Genomic DNA, 18,069 nt, shown 5'->3' with positions numbered 1-18,069 from the left:
CAATCCCATTCCCAAGAGCAGCCAGTGTCCATTAGAGCACCAGGGGAATGATGGCCGTGCGCAGCTCAGGGTAGTCTGGGAACTCCTGGACGTAGGTCCTATGCTTCACTCTGGCCCAGATGATCATTTGCACAAACCCCAAGAATGACGCCAACGCAGCTAAGCACAGGAAAGAGGTAAAAAGTCGAGTTAGAGTCAGAGTCAGAGTCCAGTTTCCAAGTGTTCATATACAGGAGAAGGATTAGGGGGGCTATAAAAAGCAGACTGTGAATAGGGTTAGAGGGAAGTATGGTTTCAAAGGGTACTATTTGGTGTCATACCTGGCAAACACTGGGTCATGACTGCAAAACTGACACATGCGCCCACCTGAGGGAAAAAAAGTTTTTACCCACATGAAAGAAAAATACTGATCTACCTGATATAGTTCAAATTGTCAATGATCCATAAGAAAGAGATTAGTATCGTGTGTGTATGTGTGTGACACGTCTTGTCTAAAAGAGAGAAATAGACATTCACCTCATAAGTGTAGTTTGGGCACGACACAAAGAAGAAAAGCCAAGTGAAGGGGTTTTCTGTGGGGTAAGGAATCTCCGTTGGCCTGGACTCTGCCAACACACCAACACACATATGCATTTGCATCTGTGACTGAAGGGGTAACTGAGTCTGTTGGTGACACATGCTGATTCAGTCGGGCCACTAATGTTACACTCAACAGCCAACAAAGATTAATTGACAAAACGCTTATTTCAGAAATGCAGGGTAGGCGATGGCATGTGAACCTACTGTTACATTTGATCTTGTTCAGTACCAGGTGTGTGGAGAAGTTTCCAATCTCACAGACCTGCCCCCACAAACAGCACATACATGAATTTAAAAAGAGCAAGGTGCTGTTGCTGTGTTTAACAGGTTATGAATATGAAATGTCCGGATGTATGGCCTACCAGAAACACAGCCAGAGCACATATCACCTGCAGGTATCCGTATGCTGTGGATAGGATACAGGTGGCAGATATTATTGTTATAGTTTATTGCTGCTGCTAAGTATCCTATAGGTTTAATTTACAGTACATTCCTACTAATGCCTACTCACATGGGGCCGTATAGAGAGGATGGTTGATGTAGTAGGCCTGCCACGCTGTCAGTCCACAATAATACAAACAGTTCTGCAAAGACCAGAGACATTATATATTTGTTAGAACCGGTAATGTAATAGATAAGTTACTGTACTCTGTGAGTGTCATTCTAACTTCGTCATTTACGTGGTCGCGTCTTTGTTGATGGGTATGGATTGTATAGATAACACATATGTTTTCTGTTCCAACTCAACCATTTAAGTAATTGCTGAAAAACATATACATGGCTAACAGCTTCGTGTTTGCTCTGTTGTTCAGGCTGAACATGCTGGATATTACCTAAACACAATTAAGGCGATTGGGTGCATTTAATATTCAGCGTGTATGAGTACTGCACCAGTGTCATGTTTTGCAAGGGCATGGTCCCCTGAGAGAAATGGTGCAGAAAGATAGTCTCCAGCAGCTTCTTGGTGTAATGGAAGGAGTGGCATATACAAGCTAGACTGCAAGACAATGCAAAGAGGTCTGTTGTCAAAATGTTGTTAAAACTGTGATAAAACTGTCTAAAACAAGGTGAAATCACGTGCCCTGACATTCATGCCATTCCCTAATCCAGACCTACTTCACCACTGTGTGTGGACTGGAGGTGTAGTTGTTCTCCCGGCTGTAAATGAACGGCAGGCGGAAGTAGAAGAGTAGATAGATGAGCAGCGGCCCGACACACTCAGACAGGAACACCTGTCCAGCAGGATGAAGAAGAGTGCTGTTCAGGCCTGAACCTGGAACCCACTGAGGAGGGGCTGTGGGGTCATTATAATAGAAGATTCTCTTACCATTGCCCAGCCCAGCTGAGGCCCCAGATCCTGAAAGAACATGGTGGCAGTTGTTCCCACCGGCAGATCCTCCAAAATCTCATGATCTTGGAGGGCTTTTCCCTCTGAAATGACAAAATAAAAATCAGGAACCGTCTCCCTCCCTTACCCACCAACAATTCGTACACATGATCTGTTTTGCAGGACATACACTCTCTACCACAGACATATGCTGATATCTTTGAAGCTGCAAAATATAACTGTAGCTACTAGGATCTTTGTATGTCTTCCATAAGATACAATTAAACTGTATTATCACTGTTATACTAACACAGTTGTTACAGTTTTACAATATTATGGGATACAGTATGTGTGATATAAAACAAATATGTACATCGACCACTCTGACCACTGATCTGGACTGAACTGGTCAGTGGACTAGTCCATGGACAGATCACTGGACAGATCACTGGACTGGTCACTGGACAGATCACTGGACAGATCACTGGACAGTGTACACATCCATTCTGTCCCTGTTTGTCTCCAGCCGAACTTCCATTTAAGGCAATCACTCACCTGGATGTAGCTTCAGAGCCTGTCTGGATGGGTACCACCTGGGGTCTACAACAACACAAATTTACACAATATATAAGTTTAATAAAGTACCACTCCAGTCCTCCAACCCAACAGACCAGAGAATAAATATGGGAACAAAGCGTGTGCATCAAGAATTTAATACTAATGTAATAATGTAGTCTTACATGAAATTTAAATATAATCAACATTTAACACAAGACCCTTCTCCATCTCACAATGCCTGATAGTAATTCATATTTACAATGAAAACTTCTGAAATAGAAATATGTAGAAGTACATATCAATGGTACATACAGTTCTTGTGAATGAGGTTCTTGATATCTGCAACAGAGACAGAGGGCTCCACCTGACAGAGAGATGATGAATGACATGTCATGTTACCCAAACCAGAGCTACAAGGACATAAACAATATGAGCAACAGGCTCAGACTAACGCACAGATGCATTCATTTTGTAAACAAATATTGCCTTCTGGGAACTTTAAATCTTTTTCCAAATTTCTAATTATTTTTCACACATATATGTGTTGCTATTTGCATACTTACATATTTTAAGTTAAAGGTGTTATAACATAAGTGATAATCCACTGCTGAGACTAAACAAATACTACTAAATACTTACTAAAATAAAACAAATTTTTCCCTCTCCAAACAAGCCTGGTGGCTGCCTGACCTCCAAGCAAGCAATATCTGTTAAGGAATGTCTGGTGTTACCTTGTCCAGGAAACACAACGGTCCCCTTGTCCTGGCATCCTGAATCTCCACCTCGTAGAAAATATAATTTTTATCCGTTGTGGTCTTAACCTTGAGGCCATGTTTGCACCTGGCCTTGATGAACTGTGCAACGGTAAAGAGATCTCGGAGTTCGAAAGATGCCATGCTTCAGGGCAGTGAGTGGCAGAGCCCTGGCAGTGCCGCAGGGGGCTTGCTATGGGGCAGTAAGCAGAGCAGCCCACAGGCGTTGCTCTGGTATGGGGCTGGCATGCACATGATGAGCTCACTAGTGGATCGTCTTCGGCAGTGGGGTGTTATAATGTTATTTGATTTCAGCTACTTTGCATGAAACTTTGGGTCTATTTTTAGCCATGCATATCAGCCAGAGAGGGGGTATAGAAGTAGATCACAAAGACCCAATAACTGCTAGGAAGAAGACCTAGAGCAGTAATAAGCTATGGGGGACACCTGGGGGCCAATAACAAAGTCTTTGCATGGTTTCTTCTCAACTCCACTTCCACAAAATCTGTAAACAGCTGTGATGCATTTGACCTCCGACTGGCCGTATCATGTTTTCTCATTAGTCTGTATTACAGTTCAAAAGGTCTCTCAACTCTGGCACTGACAAATAGCTAGTGAGTGCAGTTTCACACTCACAAATACATCATTTGTACACATAACACCCTGCATACATGCATACTCATACACTTACATTTATGCAAACAGACCACATACACCAAAAGTACACACACATGCACACACACACCCTACACACAACATACATTCCTGCATTTGCATAGATGTGCATACTCCATACTCAAACACACATAAACAGACAAATAATGACATGTACATTTCCACAAACAAAAAAAGTCTCAGAGAGATTTAGTGTAGGGATGTCAACTCTAAATATATCATTGCTAATGTAACGTTCTTGGATGAACTCTTGTAACTGAATCACTCTCATTGGCTCTCATTCCTATTTGACATCTGCTACAAGGAGAGGTCAAAGACATATGAAGCATGTTCTTCACCCCAGTCCCATAAAGATGTCTACTTCTCACACAGAACTCTGCGGGAGTTACTGATGCATCCGCATGCCTAAGTCATCTTTTACTTATGTGCAACTAGATGTGTCAATGCAGTGTAATGACCATGGAAACAATAAACAAATTGACATAAATACAAATCAATGAAAACGGCCTCCAAGTAGAAGGCTAGACAGACCTGAGCATGCAAACTGTATTCTGAAATTATGAAAATCAATGTCTGTGATCTGTTTTAGAGGTAAGACAATATGTAAAAAATCCTTCAGTCATCCTTCACTTGTAGCTTTCATGTATGTGTCAGTCTTACCTCAAAGAAAGCTGCTCTGCTTAAGGCTCTGGTGCAGGTTGACCAACCGTCCAATTTCTGTAACTCCAGCATCCTGTGATCGCAGCCTCCCAGACACTTGAAATGGCTGAAAAACTGATGGTTGTTTTACAACAGTATGAATCACCTGCTCCTCCAGAAACACACACACACACACACACACACACACACACACACACACACACACACACACACACACACACACACACACACACACACACACACACACACACACACACACACACACACACACACACACACTGTTTTGCTGTTTGCCATGTTTAGCTGACTCCTGAGGTCTTCTTCACTACTAATTAGTGGGATGTCCATCAAAACTGCAACGAATGTGCTGTGATGTTACTTTTACTCACAGTCATTGAAGTCAGTAGATGGACTGGGGTCCACACAGTGAACCTTTTTGAATGTACTGTCCTGTAAATGTAGTTAGAGCGGAACCTGGCCACTAGGGTGCACTACAAGGCAAAAATGGTTTCCTGAACCGTGGGGTGTGTGATTTGAATTATGGTTATGCTGACATTATGTTTAGAGGGCAAATATTACATTTGCCTACTTTTATCCTTTTACTAATGTTCGAAATATCTAATTATTATTTTTGTGGTTGAATATAATTGAATACAATGTTACATACAGGACACAGGAACAAGTCTTGTTCATTCAACAAAAATCTAAATAAGAGTGACAAAAAAATGAGTGACAAAAAAGTTGGAATCTGGAAAAAGCTGTAATCATATCACATCAATGACACTGTTGCATCCATCTGTAACAAATTATGATTAGATATTGCACATGTCATGACATCATAATGACATGGTTATGCCAAAGATGCTATTGAAATGGTACCAGAATGTCTTCTGGATTTATTATTGTTTTTCTCGATTGCTAAATTGAAACTGGGATCCGCTTGACCTTCATCATCACCTTCTTAGTACAGCAGTAGTCTCGTCTTGTAAAATAGTCTTAGAAAATAGTTCATTCAGATCTCACAGAAAGACCCAAAATTCTATTGGACTATTCAAATCTGATAATTACGAGTCTCTATTACACCTATGTGAAACTCTTTTGCACAACTCTTCAATCAGCAATCAGTCCTTATCCATCTATAAAAGATGTGCTGTTATTTGCAGACATGGATCAAAGAGGCCAGAGCCACATAATGAAAGTAAGAGGCCATGGTCATGCATAGACTCCACAGCTCTTTCATTTTTTCCTTTAACATATTCTGTCATTTTTTTTAATATATTGTATATTTAGTTTTTCCTATGTTTGAAAAATAACTTAATATGTGTATTGTTTATTGTGTATGTTTATTGTTTGCACCAACGTACCACAAAAAAATTCTGGTAGGTGAAAACCTACCTGGCAGTAAAAAACCTTTCTGATTATGATTATGATTCTGATGGTCTCTGAGTATTTCTCAGGGCATCGGGAAAAAGATTAAAAGGTGCAGAGTGCAGCACGCAGGCTTGTAATCTCTAGTAAAACAATATTAGGAAAGAAGAATACAGTTCATACTGTGATATGTGTTCATACAGTTCATACTGTGATATGTATTTGGTATTTTGTTGTCCACATGATTGGTTGAAAGAACATATTAGGTTTAAGGGAAATATTTGCTTTTGTTGTATTATACAAACAAAATTAGTCATCTTGGCCAGTCAGCTTCTGTTTCAGCCTGTGTGTACAGCCTCTGTGGATGAGGACCTGCTCCTTTTGCAGATAAGAAGGGCCTATTCTAAGCTACTGAAAATACCTGTGTTTATGAAATGAGAAGATCTGTATTCTGCTGATCATGCAAACTATTCTAGTAGGTTCCTTAATTCACTATTATGTTAGCTGTACCAGGATGACAAATGAAAGGTGCAGCAAGTATTATTAAATTAATACATATTCTACACCTTACATGTATGATGGATCTCTGAGGAAATACTGAAAAGCTGATGTATCTCAGTATACTGTTTTTGGTTTTTCATGGATGGGTTTGTGTTTTAGAGGCCCCTGAAAAGCAGACACGCGCAATTCAAAGGCTGAAAGGAGTACGGCTCTTTAATACTTTGCGGCAGTGGCGTTTCTACATTAGGGGCAGGTGGGGCACTGCCCCACCAGATCCAGATGACGCTGTTGTGCAGAAAGCTCAATACATTCGTACTTCGAGGCAAAATATATATATATATTTATGCAAAGTAGCGTGAATATGTGTGTAAATAAACTTGACTCACAAGCATTATAGTCTTGTTTTGGAGTAATTTGATTCGTGTGTTTTTCTGTGTGTGTGTTTGCTCTGTGAAATGCTGCTCTCCGCTGTCCCTCCCTTTCCGGTGGGGCAACGGCCCAGGCTGCCCCACCGTTACCATGGAAACACCAATGAGCGTGAACCACACAGGCCAAAGTTAACATTGAGCGACGAAATCTGTCTGGCAACTAGACTGGAATAATGCGAAAACCGCGAGACCTGTACCCCGTGACTAAGAAAAAAAGAAAAATACAGATCAAAATCAGACAGATCAATACAAGTAACGTTACTGCTAGTTAGCTATCGCTAGTATTTGAGTATTTTGGAAGTGTTCTAATTCAGCCTACAATGAATAATGTAGACTAGTTGTTGAGGGAGTTAGTACATTGTCGTTGGAAGATAAATTAGAAATTAAACGTGTGGGGCCACACAAAAGGATCAAGACATTCACAAGAAACACGATGGGACAGCAGAGACTGAACGCAATGCTTTCCATTGAAAACCCGTTTGTTCATGGACTGGTGGATTTTAACAGCAAAGTCATCGAGAGGTTTGCTCAAGAAAAGAACCACCGCGCCAACTTCCTATTTAAGTGATCTGCATTGGTGAGTCAAACCTGTATTTTTTTGGAGCTGATGGATGTATCAATGCAATCAAACAACGTTTTGTTCATTTAGCAGCATGTTTTGTTGCTGTTATTTGTTTAAATTGTGCCTTTCGCTTCATATTGTATGCCACACTTGTGCCACAAGCTTAATAAATTAGTCAAGTTATTTGAGCTATGTGTCTGTCTAATCTTTTTACTTTGTTGCAATCATTTTACTTTAATGTTGTATTATAGGCAACACCTTTGTGTTGCGCTGAGCGCTGAAGCATGTGGAATGTATTTGAAATAGGATTTCTGCTCCCTGCTGGCACTCAAAATGCAGCCCATAACATATCTTACTGGTCTGCTTATAATAATCAGCTACCTCTACTTTTTTGACGGTGACATGAAGTCATACAAAATTGCCCCACCAGAAATCTCAGTCTAAAATCGCCACTGGAACGGAAACCCTTGACTTTAGTGTAACCGTGGCAACGGGTAATACGTCTAGTTGAGAGCTGCATATGTGACGTGACCTGAGGCTCAGTAGTACCACACGTCACAATGCAGGTATATTGGTGTAAACCTCTAACCTCCTAGCCCCTTTCATTCCAACTTGTGTAATTGTCCGGATAAGCACAGTAGCCTAAGATGTAGATGTAGATGTTATACACCACTGTGCCAAATGGATGAGGTAACCGATGAGGTAAGATTTTTATCATTGTAAAAATGTATGTTTGTGAAAATTGTTGCCTATCACTAATGAAATAATCCTCTAAAATATAATTGTATACATAAAGGATGTAAAATGTTATGTCTGGTTACGACAATGCCGTTTTTATACACTGTATTTATTTTTCAATATATCTTTATTTATTTCTAAATATTGCTCTCATTCATGTTTTGCTCTGCTCTGGGGATCTCAATAATTATCATAAGAATAAGGGTTTTCCAAATTATTATATTATATTTATTTAATTTATTCTGAACTGTTGTGTTGTATATTTCTATTTGTTGTATAAATACATTGAGAGCCACTAAATCCTGAGGCAAATTCCTTGTATGTGTAAACTTACTTGGCCAATAAACATGATTCTGATTCTGATTCTGATAAGAACCGTTACATGAATGAATGTTGGAAATAATTCAAATGATTTTCCATTTGTGTGATCTTGTCTTCCAGGAGTCTGATGATGACTCTTTCAATTTGAGGAAACCTCAAGGAACGAAACTGACTGTTGCTGAGGGTGATTCGGCATGCTACAATAGGGCACATTTGGGAGAGACGGTATGGCTTACTTGTCGGTTGTTGGTTCAAGAGATCAGTCTTTCAGATGATTGGTTAAAAATGTAAAGAATACATTAATGTTGACTTGTTTGCTAGGGTGCTGCTATGGTAGTTGAAATGCTTGTTATGGTGGTTGCTAGAAGTTTGCCATAACACTCATAATGAGAACTAGGATACTATGGTAACTGGTTGCCATGGTAACCGGTCACTATAGTAATTGGCGACGCGATTGCCAAGGCATTGTTATACTAGTCAAGCTGGTTGCTAAGGTTTTGCTATCATATCATATATTGCATCATAGTTTAGGTGGTTGCCAAGGTGTTGCTATGGTAGTGTAGGTGGTTGCTTGGGTTTTGCTATAATAGTCAAGCTGGTAACTAGGGTGTTGATATGGTTGTTTAGGTAATTGACAGGGTTTTGTTTTTGTAGTGGTAGTTGATAGATTGGTGATATGGTACTTGTGATGGTTAGGTGTTGGTATGGTGTGTTGGTATGGTAGTTGGTGTGGTTGCTAGGGCATTGCTATAGCAGTCAAGCTGGTTAACAGCGTGTTACTAAGGAAGTATAGTTGATTGCTGTGGTGGTTGTAATGGTGTTGCTATGACAGTTTAGATCGTTGCTAGGGTGTTGCTATGGTAATTGGGGTCGTTCCTGCAGTTGTTGTTAGGTTGTTGCTATGGTACTTATGATTGTTGCAAGATGTTTCTCTGACCGTTGCTGTGGTTTCTGTGGTAGCTGCTTGGTTATTACAATTGTAGTCAATGTGGTTGCTTAGGTATTGATACTGTATAGAATCATAATTATGTCTATGTAGAAAGGCAGATAATCAGTTCTAATACAAATAGACTGTCGATTATCTATCCTTTGCTGACATTTTGGTGAGACTTTTTATGGCACTTTTTCAGGTGCTGTGTACACCTAAAGAATACAATAAATACACCAGGTACAACAAAACGGTTCAGCTCTATTGGGAGAAGCTGTATTATGAGCAGCAGGTAATTATCATCCTAGTTCATGGCAAAGATAGTTAATGGGATAAGTCCCTGTTATTCTGTCTTATTATAGTGGTTGTTAATACAATAACAATCTGTGCTTCTCAGAAAAAGCTGCTGAAAGACTTTCTGACCTTGAAAGAGAAGGGTGGCATTTCCTGTAATATCCACATGTCAGATATGAGAGACTGGCTTGTCCACAGAAGTGCAGACATGTGCAACAAGATGTAAGTATTTATTTGTTGTGTATCAGCTCACTCTGGGTGTAATTGTCTCTTAGCAACGGTGTGAGTGGTAAACCAATGCATTTCTTGGATTGAGCTCCAGTCCAAAGAGTAGATTTGAAATCGTTAGAACAACATCTACTACATTGGAGCGTAAAGTGTAATGGATTTTGTTACTGTCCAAGGTTCCAGAAACAGTCAGGGAACAGACAGGATCTGCACCTTGCTAAATTGGTAAGATATTTATAATTATTTATAGGCAGAGTAACCATTTAGGACAGATAAAAAGATGAAACATTTTAAATGTCTCACTGATTCATTTCATTAATGGCTTTGTGGTCACAATGAATGCCCTCATCTTTTCCAACACTTCCTCACAGACATGGGAAGTGAATCGGCGGCTCAAGCTGGAGGAGATAGAGAGAGAGGTGTGCCGGGAACTACGTCTGGAGCGTTCCTCCAAGATACCAATCTCCCACAGAAGCGAGGTAAGGGTTTGGTAAGCTCTGAGTAAGTCTTCAAGTCAATATAACAATAATCGTAAATTCTCTGTCTTTCCCTCGTCTCTTTCACATTGCAGATTATGAAAACTGTGGAGTGGGTCCCATCTCCAGACTCTTATGGACCAGGTCCAAGTGAGCTCACTTCCCCATCAGGAGCATCAAGTGACGGTTTCTACACATCTTCTATGACTTTTGAGTCTTTTGACTCGTAAGTTGTTTTTACGAATTGATACACCACTAACAGAGATTGCCATTTCCACAGTAATCTTATTTATCATATTTATTAATATTTAAAAATAATATTATTATAATTACAGATTGACCATGGAGACCCCAGACGAACAACATGTGATGGTGAGTTCATCTGCCTGTGCTGTACAAAACACAAAATGGCTGTTTATCCTCCTTTTTCTGAAGTGGCTATGCACATGATTTGTATGGTTCATTATGATTCTATTGAAGATTACAAACAAAATGCAGATTATCTTTGATGTCAATGGTCAGTGCTATACTCCTTCATATACAGTTTATAATTTTTTGGTTTCTTTGTGTTAAGCTTTTTTCGGAGGACAGGAAAGCAATTTTTGACAATGTCAAGAGTCATGTCATCTCTGAAGTCAGGAGAAATCTCCTTCCAGTTCTGAGGAAACGATTTCAAAAGAAGGAATCAAGCTCCTTGTCAGGAAGTGTCAGGCCATCCAGTGAAAACTCTGACCGAAGCCGTAGCAGCTCCTCTTTCCTTTCCACTGACTCCTCTTCTAGCAACAACAACACTATAACAATGATGTTCAGTCAGAAGTCAAGTGCCACCATTTCTTCCCCTGCCTCTCTTCATGACAAAGAAAGTGGGAATAATGAATCATACGTAGGACTGACTTTTTACACGGAAGTTCCTTTTTCAGAGGAGCTTTGTAATGAGACTTCAGTTAAGAGATCGGTCACTCTCTCCAGTGCATTAAATGCCCAGGAGAGCCCAATAACATCTCAGAATGATATTAACAACTGTGACACTCTTGCTGGCTTCACCATCATGACCAACGGTGTTGTGGACACAACCCTGGACAGAGCAATAGTAGTGTTAGATAGAGAAGGACTACTCTCTCAGGATAGACACTCCAATGAAGAGTTTGATGATCGCCTTCTGTCTATCGGACCCTGTATTACTACTGATGACCATGGCACTGAGATCAAACTATTGGGTGGCAAGCCAACGGATGAAGCTATCAATAACATACTTGATGAAGAGAAAGATGTAGAACTGTACACAGGGCAGATAATTGAGGCTGTCACACAGGACTTACTATCAAGTGAGACTTCTTCCAGTACTAAAACATCAAAGGAGAGGGTGTTTTCTGAATGTGACCCTAAAATTAGCTGCAAAGAAACTGCTTCAGGAACGCACCTAGATTGTGCTCATCCAAGGAAATCAGTGGATGGTATCTTGCAGGATAATAAACTGCATAGTGTTAACACACCTAGGGAACTATTACCCAGAAACAATCCACAACTGGCTAATTCTGTTGCTTCCGTCTTGTATCACAACATATGTGACAGTGAATCCTCCAGACAATCCACACATTACTCCAGCTCTCGGATCAGTTGTGATGTTAGTTTGTGTGAGACCAAGGAACAGGAACTGAAAGAATTTACACAGCCCTTGTCAGGGTCTGCTGTTAATCTCCTCAGAGACATGTTTGGAGAGAAAGCCCAGAGTCTGAAAACGACTAAGGACCCAGTCAAGCGCATCACGAACCCAACTTCAGAGACACTTTTCTTTATGCCCCACGTCAACAATAAAGACACAGTTGTCCACAAAATTGCCATTGAAGACCTGTGTGCAATAGATGCCATGAAGAATATGATTCCTCCTAACAACTCAAAAAGGGTTGAGACCCCATCCGCCTCTAGGTCCAAAAGTGAGAGATTCTCTCAGCCCTCAAGTCCAACTAATAACCTCTTACTGGCAGTTGTAGAAAAATTGGTCAAGAAAATGACTGTTCGCAGTCTCAGCATCCCAGAGGCATCCAATGATGCTGCCTGCAAACAGTTATCATGTTGTTCTCCAAATGGACCTCTTTCAGAGTTTCAGCATCAACTGATTTCTAGGCTCTGCCCTGTGCTTGTGTCTGACATTATGGAATCGCTTTCCAGTAAAATCGTCAGGCCTGATGGTAAGATTTTATTTTGTTTTTCAATTCAGATTTCAGACTGCCTCATGCAATATCTTCTGTGTGAAGATACATTTCAAAGTGGGCTATTACTGTAACTTTAACTTAGTTTTGTTGTTTAACCTTTACATAGCTATATTTACATAACTATAACTATATTACATAATTCTAACTGGCTGATTTATTTGTTTTTGCATGAATTTAAATGGAATCTTGTATTTGCATCAGATTTAGGTGAATCAGCTTGCCAATCACCTATGCAAGTTATCAAAGATGGAATGGTAAGGTCTGGAAGCGCAAGTGCCGACGTCTCAAATCATTGTGTTCAAGAGGACACCTGTGTCCAAGAGGGCAACGGTACAGCCAGTGAGAGAGTGACAGATGAATCTGTGGATTTTCAGGCTGTGTATGACATTGAGTCTGCGATGACCGATTCTGCAAAACAGGCTTGCTCTAGCCTTCCATCCAAAACAGATGTCGTCGTAGACGTCATCACTAAACTGGTCTTTGATATTGAGTCTGGCAGTAACTCACCGACATATCACACGAACGTGGCAGTTGACATGGTGGTATCTGTGTTGGATGATCTATCAGAGGATCCTAAGATGATTTCAATTCCAGCATCTCCTGACCACCCCAGTTGTAGGATCGTAAGCAGTGTTCGCAAGGAGCTTGAGGAACAGATTGGTTCCGCTGATTCCCTCAAGCGAGCTCTAAACTCTGAAAGCACAGAAGTCACCAAGGCCATCTCGAGTGCCGTTGCAAGGGAAGTCTCTACACTCCTTTCAGAATCAGTAGCTCGTCACATAGCTTCCACTTCCAGCTCTGACTCTCTGTTAAGCGCACCTGCTACGACCTTTGCACCTGCCGTGCGACCACTAACTGCTGTCATCAGACCTGACGTCCCTAACGACCCTGACTGTTTGGCTAACCCCTACCACAGATGTGCATCTTCCATGGATACCAAGCCTTTAATGATGATGGTGCACTTTGGGACAGTCAAGGATATTGTCAGCAGACTCCTGTTACACCTGTTACCGATGGGTTTAAAGGACTTTAACCTGGCTGACTGCAGCCTCTTTGACGCCATCTTCTCTGAACTTTCTTCCAGTCTCTTTTTGAGTGTTTCCAGGAACAAACGGAAGGCCACTGTTTGCCTGGACTCTGTTGAGGTCTGTCAGGTTGTCCTCATGGTCTATAAACAGTTAATCAAAATGTATGGTTCTCCAGAACACCTTGAGAGCCTGACTTTTGCAAAGTGCCCCAAGTTTTATTCCTGCATTTCAAAACTCATTGTGGAAGGCATCTTAAAGTCACCCCCAAGGCAGCCCTCTGGAATGAAGGAAACCAGAGCAGGGTGCTCCTCAAATGCTACTGTCTCCGCTGATGTTCCCAGGACCCCAAAGGAGCAAACAGAGTGTGGAAGGAAACAGCAGACCAAGATGATGGCAACCATTCAAGCAGAGGTAGACGTTTTTTTCTATGTAAGGAATATATGTATTACCCACTTGGTATGTTCTCCAGTATCTATTGGGGATGGTACCATTTCTGTATAGGTCACAGATATTGCATTTTTGTATTTACAGGCCATAAAGTACCACACCAATGAATACTCCTCAACCCTCACAGAGGATTTTGTTTTGGGAACTGCTATGGGTGAGTGATTTTCTTTGTTAAAAAGTATAGGTAGTAACATTTTAAAAACCTTCCAGGGCTGGATGAGTAATGGCAGTATGGAATAGCTGAGATGTATATGCTTGTGATGGACGGTTATTAGTAGAGCAAAAATCTCTCTAAGGCCCACAAATATAATTGTGTCATTTGATCACCAGGCAAAGACAAGATACCCAAGAAGAAGGGCAGAGTTGGCCGTTTCTTTCACCGCATATTCAAGGGGGTTAGACGCAGCTTCACAAGCTGCACTTCATCCAGAGGAGTAATGGATTAGTTTCTTTTATTCTATTTTTAGTTATTTTCTTTTATTTTTATTTTCTTTCATTATTTTTTACTTAACCTTACTGAAAGGAAACTCAAAAGGTCCACAAGATTTTCCTTTAATTTACATTAATGCCCCGTCCTCCCGTGTATTGGTCATGCACAAACATAACAAACTTGTTTTATTTGAGAAGTGGTCTTCAATTAAGTTCTGCTCGCCAGCCAGCTCAAACTGACTTTTACAGATATACAAAGAATCATTGTTCAAAATTTTATTTAATCTTTCCCCTTTCTGCAAACATTCAAAAATCAAGCACCACTGCCCCATTCAAAGTTCAAATATATAAGAATTTCCATTATATAAATAAGCCTCTTATATTGTCATATAAATTATGAATTGAAATTTAAAAAGCAGTTTTGGGTGAGCTCCCGGCAGTCATTTGCAGGTTTGAGCCCCTCATCTCTTTCTTTTCAGATGATAAAACTTCATCATTCAAAAACGTCATGAAACACATCCCCAACCTCCCCACAAATGATCTGAAATATAGTACTGTGGGTAGTATAAGTATAAAGATTAAGTAAAATGGACTGAAAATAAAACGAAATACACAATGTATATTTTCCAGTCTAAGATTTGAAAGTTCGAAGAGTTTTGGGTGAGCTCCCTGCAGTCATTGGCAGGTTTGAGCTCCTCATCTCTTTACATGGAAATATACCAAGCAAATGCAAGGACTACTTTGCTACTGGACTAATTGAGCTTTTAGCATTTCATTTTGGATTTTGGATTTTGGGATTTTTATGATTGGAATATTAAAAATAAGTTGTGAGTGAGCTCCCTGCAGTCATTGGCAGGTTTGAGCTCCTCATCTCTTTACAGGAAAATATACTAAGCAAATGCAAGGACTACTTTGGTACAAACTGGACTAAATGAGCTCTTAGCATTTCATTTTGGATTTGGGGATTTATATGATTGGAATATTAGAAGCAGTTGTGAGTGAGCTCCCTGCATAGTTTGCAGGTCAGAGATCCTCATCTCTCCATCCTAAAATATTTTTATTACAAACATGCATTCAGATTATTACAAACATGCATTCAGATTGATAACTGAAATTGTTAAGGGTTTTGGGTGGGCTCCTGGCATCACTTGCTGGTCAGAGCTCCTCAGAACTTGTATCACCACCACCACCACCACCCCATATTCCTTTCCCTTCAGATTATGTATTGTATATTTATATATATCAAACTGTCAATATTGAATCCTCCTAAACATGGTTAGCTAGTGACTACCCCGTCATTTTAATGGTAGCAGAATGGTTATTCTTTTTCAATTTGGACATTTTTACAACAAAAAATAGACCAACAAATTCTTTAGACTGTCTGGCATTCTTTAAAGCTTTTTGGAGACCACATCCCATTCTTTCCCCTTCAGATATTGTTTTCCGAGTGTTGACTTGTCAACAATTCACCCCCCTAAACATAGGTACCCAGTGACAACCCCTTGATTTTAATGGTGACAAAATGAGTGTTCCTTTTAGGTTAAAGGTTTTATTTTTTGATGGACATCAATAAAATACACAGCATGCAAACATATTAAGGAGTGGCTCTAATATTTCAAATCATTTTCATATATCAATTCAGTCAGTGTATTACAGCTTTTTTTTACTGTTTTATCAGAATTTAGGTACTCCAAACTATCACCAGTCAAGTCTAATTTAGGTAAGGGGTCTTACTCTTGAATGTGAGGAACTGTGTGACTATCACAGAAGTAAATAACTTATATATACAGGCCCTCCATCATATGATTAAGGTCACGCATCCATCCAATTCACGTTCATGCATTGCTTATCGTTCAACATTGTATTTTCAGTTGTCAGAACGATGAAGATATCTACAAATACATTCAAACTAGTCAGATTTGCAATTTCAGATATCTCCCTTGTAAGATCGAGATCGATACAAGGGTAAGTAAAGCAATGAAAACAGTAAACAGTGGCTCCAATTTACATTACGGGTAAATAGGGATAGAACAGAGCCGCAACACACGCCACATGCTGTACCTGGCATGCGTAAAGGCCCTCTTACACAGCACAGCATGTGCCCAACTTTATTCATGTTGGATTGGATTCATGTTAAGTTTTGATGAATTACGTTTAATTATGTTGCCAGACATGTTGGTGCATTAAACAAAATGAATTGTCATTATAAATTGCATTTTTAAATGTTGTTTCTTGTATGTTTCATTTTAATATTTTTACCATCATTGATTTTTAAACAGTTTCAAATCCAAATGCAGACCTTCAATTTGAATGATACATGCCTGACCACAAGGTGGCAATGTAAAATAAAATATAAAATCACAAACTGAAACCTTCAGCATTTGGAATCTCTGTATAGACGGCAATTGATGAAGCCTAAAGATCATTGTGAATCACATAATATTAAATGAGCAACAGCTGCATTAAAAAGTATGATGTAGTAGTAGCATATCACACAAACTATCATCGGAAAAATATAAACCACACAAGTTGTTAGTGAGAGAGAAGGAATGCATTAGTAGACATGTTAAAATGTTTTCCCATAGTGGCTGAAGTCCAGATGAGGACCTTTGTGATCTCGCAGCCCCCTGTGGTTGTGTTAGATAACTGCAATACTTCTCCTCCAGATCATAGACTTGGGGGGCTCCGCACCATTAATTCAAGAGGCAGAACTGTTGCTGCACACGATCCTGTTGCAAGTCGAAATCATACTCATAAAGCATGGGCTTGGATTTTTTTGTCATGCTTTAGTTTCAAAACATATAATTAAATTTGACAGTCAGAATAACATTGGGCCTCATTCTCGAACGCAGTTAAGAAGAATTCAAGAAGGAATTTCTTCTGAATTGGATTTAGGAAAACATTTGGCATTCATGAAAGTTTTCTCATCTGGGATTTGTTCTGAACTTCAGAAGACTTTCCGAATTCGAAATAGCAGTCGTAACTCGGCCAGAGTTTTCTCAAATGCGATTCCTTAAAAAACCACAAGATGGCCCCGTGGGCCTCGGATTAAAATAATTATAATGATAATAATTACGAGAATATTTGTATCATTAACAATTACGTTTCACATGTATAGTCATGATTCTACGATGATCTACTGATGTCATTAAATAAATAAAAGGACTACACCAGAATGCTGCGCTCGTCTAGTGAGCGTCATTTGGCACTGCCGTCTGTGCAAGTACGGCAATCCAGACTATTTTCATTTGTAGTTTCACGTTGGTGGAACGAACTGCCTAGCACTACCAGAGCAGGGGTGTCCCTCTCTACCTTTAAGAAGCTTTTGAAGACCCAACTCTTCAGAGAGCACCTCCCTTCCTAACTGGCACTTTGACTAGTGCTTAACTTGCACTTACAGAAGTTACATTCCTGCACTTCTTTTTTATTTTCTATTTCGTTTTTCTATTTCTTATGTAAAGTAGTATTTATTGTTACACTAGGTCTGCTTTGCTCATAGCTTGACTGTTCTCTCCCTTGTACGTCGCTTTGGACAAAGGCGTCTGCTAAATGACTAA

The 18,069-nt window shown here is 39.9% G+C and overlaps 1 protein-coding gene and 1 long non-coding RNA gene across 2 annotated transcripts; one reads left to right on the top strand and one right to left on the bottom strand.

Annotated features, from left to right (window-relative positions):
• Window positions 1–2: 2 nt before the first annotated feature.
• Window positions 3–4,623, bottom strand: LOC105910677 (very-long-chain enoyl-CoA reductase-like). Its single transcript, XM_012839405.3, has 13 exons — window positions 4,552–4,623; window positions 3,196–3,246; window positions 2,777–2,828; window positions 2,462–2,506; window positions 1,907–2,010; window positions 1,696–1,811; window positions 1,471–1,576; window positions 1,091–1,163; window positions 942–985; window positions 784–841; window positions 517–605; window positions 321–366; window positions 3–159 (listed from the first exon to the last, which is right to left on the bottom strand). The coding sequence occupies exons 1-13, from the start codon at window positions 4,621–4,623 to the stop codon at window positions 32–34; spliced, it is 984 nt and encodes a 327-aa protein (XP_012694859.1). The 3' UTR covers window positions 3–31.
• A 5,381-nt stretch (window positions 4,624–10,004) lies between these two features.
• On the top strand, window positions 10,005–10,574 carry LOC116222050. The gene is made up of 3 exons (XR_004164424.2): window positions 10,005–10,144; window positions 10,291–10,398; window positions 10,491–10,574. It is a non-coding gene; the product is annotated as an uncharacterized LOC116222050 (long non-coding RNA).
• Window positions 10,575–18,069: the final 7,495 nt, after the last annotated feature.

Source organism: Clupea harengus, chromosome 10 (genome assembly GCF_900700415.2).
Source record: "Clupea harengus chromosome 10, Ch_v2.0.2, whole genome shotgun sequence".
NCBI lineage: Eukaryota > Metazoa > Chordata > Actinopteri > Clupeiformes > Clupeidae > Clupea > Clupea harengus.
This window is presented reverse-complemented; position numbering and strand designations above follow the sequence as displayed.